This window comes from Alosa pseudoharengus, unplaced genomic scaffold (genome assembly GCF_046254945.1).
Source record: "Alosa pseudoharengus isolate Yale_2024_CS ecotype anadromous, Long Island Sound unplaced genomic scaffold, YU_APseudo_1.1 YU_APseudo_1.1_scf_20, whole genome shotgun sequence".
Taxonomy (NCBI): domain Eukaryota; kingdom Metazoa; phylum Chordata; class Actinopteri; order Clupeiformes; family Clupeidae; genus Alosa; species Alosa pseudoharengus.
The window spans coordinates 32448185-32455749 of NW_027468664.1; the positions used below are offsets into that span (position 1 = coordinate 32448185).

Below are 7565 nucleotides of genomic sequence, written 5' to 3' on the forward strand. Positions count from 1 at the left end.
TTCTTAGTGGTTAATTTTTATTTACAGTTTATCAGCATTTCCCCAAAAGATTGGCTCCAATCATTCAGTCTGGCAGGCATATGTCAAACGGCGAATTAGTACCACTTTTAAAAACCATTAGAAAGGAAGTGCCCTGACATGCGGACGGGCTACAGCGGGTCCTGACTATGCAGAGGCAGGTGGCAACGACGCTCAGGGCTGTGTGACCTGCCTCCATTAAAAATTCACGAACTGTTTCAACGACCAGGCGACGCTTTTGTCTTTTTTCCCAGACATATGTTGTTCGGCTCGAAGCCACCGAGGGATCAATGTTAGGTCCTATGGTCTCCCACGGCAACAGCATAAACAACAAAGGCGTCCATTCACTGTTGACGGTGTGGGTGAAGTGTCTCCTCTTAACCGAACGACAACTTCATACATGCACTCACTCGCTCGCTCACACCAACAAAACCAAACGCCATCGAACCCACAAACTGTCACTTCTTTTCTTATAATTAACTCATGGCAAAATAGAGGCTCATCATAACATCTTTCTCAGATACTGTATATAAAACTAGCCTATTTACAATATGTGACCAGCAACATGATTGCAGTTACAGAAAGATGGTGTTATTTGGAGTAAGTTCTGGGTTTGACACAGAAATGTTTCAAATTCGGTTTGTTCAGACGAGAAGTACAGTAGGGCACAGAAACCCTTCACTTCAAGACTTAGCGCTCTAAGACTGGAATACCGGGTCATGTCATAACTTTCGCACTAAAGGAAGTCAGATTGGTCCAGTTTCAAAGTAACAATAAGACCTACAAGAGCTGAAGTACTAATCACATTTTTGGCATCCAACAGTAGTTTCATTTGCCAGTGAAAAAGCTTTCAGTTCCAAAAAAAATAACTATGAGTTACATGGTTCCGCGTTTAAAACAAAGTTATTTCCTGAAATGCTGATTAACAATGGGTGCCAGAAGCCAGTATAATGATGAGGCATGCACAATGAGAGAGCAAGTGGAATAGGCCCAGTGTGATCGACCCCGATCGCACTGCTCCACCGACATACAGGTGAGCATCAGCACACCTGACTGGTGTCCCCACAACGTTTTGTTGACATTTTCAACAGTTCTTTTTCGTTCGGAGAGATAAGAAAAGAGCAACGTTTCATGTGAAAATCTCAAAGAAAGGGAAATGTTCACAGTCTTCTCATAGGGCGTGGAAGTGTTACATTCATGACAGGAGCACGTCCCCACAGTAGGGCTGGCGGGATATATCCCACTGATGGTCACCTCAGGTCAAAACAAGGTGGACACAGAACACAGGAGCGGAATCATAGAACCACACACACATTCCAGAACAGAACTCACAGAATCAGAACATTAATGCAAAAAAACATCCAGTGTTCCATAAAAGAAAAACAAGAAATCAACAAAGAGCAATCTCAAAGAGTCTAGTCCAGCATGACCCCTGCCCAGACTAAGGTATCAGAACAATGAGTCGGACTTCCCAGAATGCATTGCTCACCAGTGAAGCCACGTGAAGCAGGATTAGTTGTAAATAAACACGGCGGCTTTTGCTAGTGGTCTGGGAAGAGTGGTGCAGTGGCTCCTAAAGCTTAATATGCCAGACGACTAGGACTCTGCATCTCTGCATAGGATCTCATTGCGTGTGTGTGTGTGTGTGTGGGTGGGTGAGTGTCTGCTTTGCCATGTGTATGCATGTGCAAGCACGTCTTATGTGTTTGTGTGTGTATGTACGCACTTGCTGCTTGGGAACGAATGCAATTCTCTGTGCGACTGCGGGCCTCAGGAAGTATCCCTTCACAGATCCAGATGGCTGGGCCTGAAGCAGGCAGAGCCAAAATGGCTACCGGCGTGCGCTTGACAACCGTCAGTTCCCTAAAAATAAAAGCCTGCACAAGGCAACACCAACAAGCTCAAGTATCAAGTATCCAGTTCTAGCTCTTCTGTGTGCTCGGAACCTTTCCAGATTGCAGTGCGTCTCACAATCAGATGGTGTCGGTCTTTGATTGTACCGTTGATTATATACAACACGTGTGCAATGTACTACAAAGCAATTCAAGTGTCAGTGAGACTATAGTCATGTGACACAGCAGGGTGGAGTCAGGGAGCAGGGGGGGGGGTTGTTTGTTTGTTTTGATCTGTTTGTTTCATAAACAACAAACACAGCATCAGTGACAGTAACCATCAGGATTGTGGATCTGATAACCAGTCGAAAGCTCACACCACGTCTTGTTGTTCTAAACCAATTTCATGAACGACAACAAAATAAAAAAGTGTATCGTTTTCCATCCATTTCATCCATTAAAATCCTCCACATCAGGAATGAACTGATATAAAGTACCACAAGAAGACTGCATGGACTCACAGAGGTGGGAACCATGGGCAAACTCCCCAACATAAAGTTCAACATTAAAGTTGAGTGGTATTTAGAAGACACTTCTGTCCAAAGTGGCTCGCAACTGCAAGTTTGGGAATAATAGCCATGCTGGGGTCCATTTTCCAAAAGCATCTTTGCTAACTATGATAGCAACTACCTTGGTAGTGTTTTCGCGATTTGAGTTGATTTGAGCACATGCAGAAACACTTAAGCTTCATATTGTCTAATATCATGTTGGAAGCATATTTGTTAGCTCTTACTAAAATGTGACCGAAATACGACCGAATATCAAAACTGTATTTCTGTAATGTTTACGTGTTACTTAAACACGGTCGACACACATTTGCCAGTGACGCTACCATGGGAGATGCAACTACGCTTTTGGGAAAAGGGCCCCTGACCGATTGTCAGACGGTGATGTCAGCACCTAGCCTGGTCCTTACCGCCTGCGACTACGTTTCTCTTCGTCATACAGTCTGGAACAAAGTAATAATAATCTGTCTCCGTAATGGGCGGATGCTTATTTCGAGGTTTAAAATCATTGGAATTCCCTTAACCAATCAGCAACGTTTGGTAGACGTGGAATGGAATGTGCGCCGGAGTTCAGGCTCTTACGCTTACCACTTCTGCTTCAGACTCTTATGTTCCCACTTCTGCTCTCAGTAGTAAACAGCCCGCTGGCTAGTATGTAGGCTACCTGACCGCCAGGGCCTTGAGCCCCGCTCGGTAGGCTAGCTAGTAGCTAACATTCCATTCCTTAAGTAGGCCTATGCCGCATTGATTTTGTAAAGGTAATTTGAGAGTAGGGGGGATAATAACGAGCAGCAAGCGTTTATTTGAAAACATGAAAAGTAGTGATGCATGTAGTACACTTGTGCGTTTAGGTTTAGTTATCACCATCTGATAAATCAAACTTTTCCCAAAGCCAGTTGGAAGGAGAGTTATACGACGTCCTTGCCATTTATAAAATTGACAAGACAAGCCTCTTGTTCCTGCTTGAATTGCGTGATGCCCTCGAGAGTTGAGACAACTTCGCGGATAGCTTCTAGTGTCTCTTCCTCCGTCGCCATTGTTGCTATGCTGTTGAACTACAAGCTTCGCTGGACTACAAGCAACTCGGCAGGCAAGTTCCGCGTCATCACTCAACTGTTCGCTGAATGGCTCGGCTACACGCGAGCCGTATAATGTTGGTTGGGCCAGACTACGTGCGAGGCTGAAATCGAATTTCTGCTGGAAGTACGTAGGATGGTAACGACCAGGCTAGTCAGCACCGCTCCACCACTAGCAATCAAAATGAAAAAATAAACTATCACATTGAAGAAGTGAAAAAGAAGACGAAGAATAAAGTGCCAGAAAATAAAACAAACTAAAAACAGTTTCCAAAATACTGTTGCAAAGCACTCAGACATTTCCCGGGGTCATCGGGGGTTTCGGGTCTCGAAACATCATACACCCTCAAAAAAATCCAAAAATGACAAATGAAACTCCAGACAGGCACTCCTTCTCCATTCCACTGTGAATGATGAGGACACGATGAAGATGATCTGAGCAGCTGGCCCAAGGGCCATCCGATGAGGAGCAGCACTGCGTCCATCCAGCGTGGCTGGGCTCTGTGCGTCCCTCAGGGCTGATACTAGTTCCTCAGGGCTGATACTAGTTCCTCAGGGCTGATACTAGTTCACTCATTCAGAGGCATCTGAAACCAGTTTGGACAGTTCAGGTGCGGGTCCAGTCTCCAGGTTTTACAAATTCAGAACCACACGTAGCAGCTCAAGAGACGCAGGTTTGAAAGGGGACAACTAAACCCAGGCACGCACACTACCTCTCTCTCTCACACACACACACACACACATTCTCTCTCTCACACACACACACACACACACACACACACACACACACACTATGTCTCTCACTAAAACATACACACACACACACACACACACACACTCTATTTCTCTCTTCCTCTCACTCCCCCTCTTTCAGGTCGGCCGTTTTGAGAACGGAGTCCTCGCCGAGGATCTTGCAGAGCTCGTTGAGGCGCTGTTGCATCTTGGGAATGCCGGCGAGCTGGCTCTCGAGCCGCTGCTTCTCCTCCGTCAGCGAGAGACGTGTCGCGGTGTCCAGTTGTTCGAAGCGCCAGCCGCCCTCCCCGTCGAACTGCAGCAGGTGCGTGTGGTACTTCCTGTAGAGGAGGAGGAGGGGACATGGGAGTGGCTGTTCATTTTTACCATGTAGAAAAGCATTATGGGAATTGTAGTTGGAGAACTATGCCATAAAAGTACCACACAAAACACATTATGTCTGAAAAAACCTTGAAAAATTGCATTATAAAATGCACTACATTTTAATGTGAAATTGTTTAGTGACCGTGTGTATGTGTCTGTCTATTCGTGTGTATGTGTGTGTAGATGGAGCTCACAGCTCACCAGAGAGAGGGCCTGTGTGTGATAGATAGCAGAGATATCCCAGCATCCTTTGCGGCCTGGAAGATCTTTCCCTCCACATCGATGCTGACAGCACTCGTGCACTCATCCAGGAGGGCGTACTTGGGCCTGAGGGGTGAAACGCCGCACAGAGACACAAAGAGCATGAGAAATGAGGATCACCAGCCGTGTATGTTTGTGTGTGTGTGTGTGTATGTGTGTGTGTGTGTGTGTGTGTGTGTATGTGTGTGTGTGTGTGTGTGTGTGTGTGTATGTGTGTATGTGTATGTATGTGTGTGTATGTATATGTATGTGTGTATATGTATGTGTGTGTGTGTGTGTGTGTATGTGTGTGTATGTGTGTGTGTGTATATGTATGTATGTGTATGTGTGTGTGTGTGTGTGTGTGTGTGTGTGTGTGTGTGTGTCTCTCTCTCTCTTACTTCTGGTAGAACATGCGTGCCATGCCCATTCTCTGCTTCTCTCCACCCGACAGAACATCCTTCCAGTCCAGTTCTGCATCCCAGCCTGCAGAGAACACGGAACACAGAGGGAAATGAGAACTCAACAAACAAAACACGGAACACAGAGGACAGAATGAGAACCCTACAACACAACCCGGAACACACAGGACAGAATGAGAACCCTACAAACACAACCCGGAACACACAGGAGAGAATGAGAACCCTACAAACACAACACGGAACACAGAGGACAGAATGAGAACCCTACAAACACAACACGGAACACACAGGACAGAATAGATAGATAGATAGATACTAGAGATGCACCGATATGGAATTTTAGGGCTGATAACGATAACCGATATTTATTGGTTTGTTGTGGCCGATACCGATACGATAAACGATAATTTTACTCTTGAAAAAAAATGAAAAGTGATTTGGGGAAAGCATTTAATAAGCATAATTTTATTGCAGTAATTTTACCTACCACCAAATGATAGACAGAACTCATAATAGTCCTCAATAGTACGGCAGTGAACGTCAGTGAATTGCGAGTGAGTGGCTAGAGAGTTTGAATCGTTTTCATTTAGGACTAAACGCTCATAAACGGCTCATCTTGGAATAAGCTACAGTATAGCGACCAAATCAGAGTTTGTGAGGGAAATTTAGGGAAGGTTTAGTTTCAACTGCGGGTAACTGAATAAAGCTGCAACTCCTCAGACTGTATCTTATGTCCGTCTACTCTGTTGCGCACAACCTGCTGCAGCAGAAATGAAAGGCGTTAGCCCCGAAGGTTTTATGGGTTTTATTACTTATTATGAACTTAGAACTAGGCCTACTTATGTACTCGTCCCACTAACGAGTTTGTTTATTTGTTTCCCCGACCAGCGCGGTAAAGTGCATACACACCAGCACAAGACGGCTCTAGATAGGGCTGAGCTCCGCTCTGTTATGGTTAAATGGCGGATCATTCACGAGAGGATTTTGAGATGCACAGATTCTCAAATGAAAATCCACAAATTTTGTTAGAGTGGTGAAATACATTCACACCGCTGACATTATATTGAGGAAAAAGTATAGCCAACCAAGCTCAAGTAGCTCAGTGTAGCAGGACGGACCTTACGTAGGTCTAAATTAGGACTTTAAAAAAAAAAATATCGGCGCAAATTATCGGCCAGAATTCTGTTATCGGACCGATAATAATATTTTCATTTTTTCACTTATCGGCTAATATTATATCGGCCGCCGATATATCGTGCATCCCTAATAGATAGATAATTTATTGATCCCCAAGGGGAAATTCAAGAATGAGAACCCTACAAATACAACACGGAACACAGGGAATGAGAACCCTACAAACACAACACGGAACACAGAGGACAGAATGCAGTGCCCAGAGGAATCCTGGGAGTTAAGTGAAGCAGGTTTGTCACTAAAGCATGAGCCGGCCCCAGTCCCCCTAATAGCTCTAATTCTCTCTGAGACGTGAGCCTCGCTGCTTGAGTTTGTGTTGCACAAGTGCAGCTGCGGTCCAATGCAACAATTACAACACATCATCACATCAGCTACTGTATGGTCTACCACGGGATCTATCTCAGAACACAAACGACGAATAAACAAACAATCCCATTCTTGTTTCCTGCAGCAACTTTCGGTTGAGACAGGCGGTGAATTCCACACCAATCCGATGTAACGCTTCTTAATCCCGCAGCGTAGCTCCCTAGGACCAGCCACCCCATGCCTCTCGGAATGCAGAGCTGAATGCAGTCGGAGGCAGAGAACAATCGCTCCCCGGCAACGCCACCCGCGTGCTGGAAACTGGAATTATGGGAATCACAGGGATTATCATGGCCGAACTGGCGGGTCAGCCAAGGCAGGTTTGCACGGTGGCACAAGTGGACGGACAGTGGACAGAGGCTTTCAGGACACACGGAGTCCGGGATTTTTGAAAAAGGATATTTTTCCTCCTTCGTATTACAAAATAATTCTGTCCACAAGGATGTGCAAAAACAGTGTCACAAATTCACAGTCCAAAAAAAACGCCTGTCCACACGCTACCCAACACTGTCCACAATACTGTCCACACGCTACCCAACACTGTCCACACGCTCCACAACACTGTCCACACGCCTGTCCACACGCTACCCAACACTGTCCACATGCTACCCAACACTGTCCACAAATTCAATACTGTCCATACACTACACAACACCGTCCACACGCTACACAACACTGTCCACACGCTACACGACACTGTCCACATGCTACACAACACCGTCCACACGCCTGTCCACA

The 7565-nt window shown here is 45.6% G+C and overlaps 1 protein-coding gene across 1 annotated transcript in view; it reads right to left on the reverse strand.

Moving 5' to 3' along the window:
* Positions 1–7565, reverse strand: part of abcd2 (ATP-binding cassette, sub-family D (ALD), member 2) — a 28863-nt gene continuing 21298 nt past the window's right edge. The window contains exons 8-10 of the mRNA XM_076297126.1: positions 5250–5334; positions 4810–4935; positions 1–4565 (exon numbers count right to left, since the gene is read on the reverse strand). Of these exons, the coding sequence (XP_076153241.1) occupies positions 4349–4565; positions 4810–4935; positions 5250–5334 (428 nt within the window). The 3' untranslated portion in view covers positions 1–4348. The remainder of the gene's footprint in view (positions 4566–4809; positions 4936–5249; positions 5335–7565) is intronic.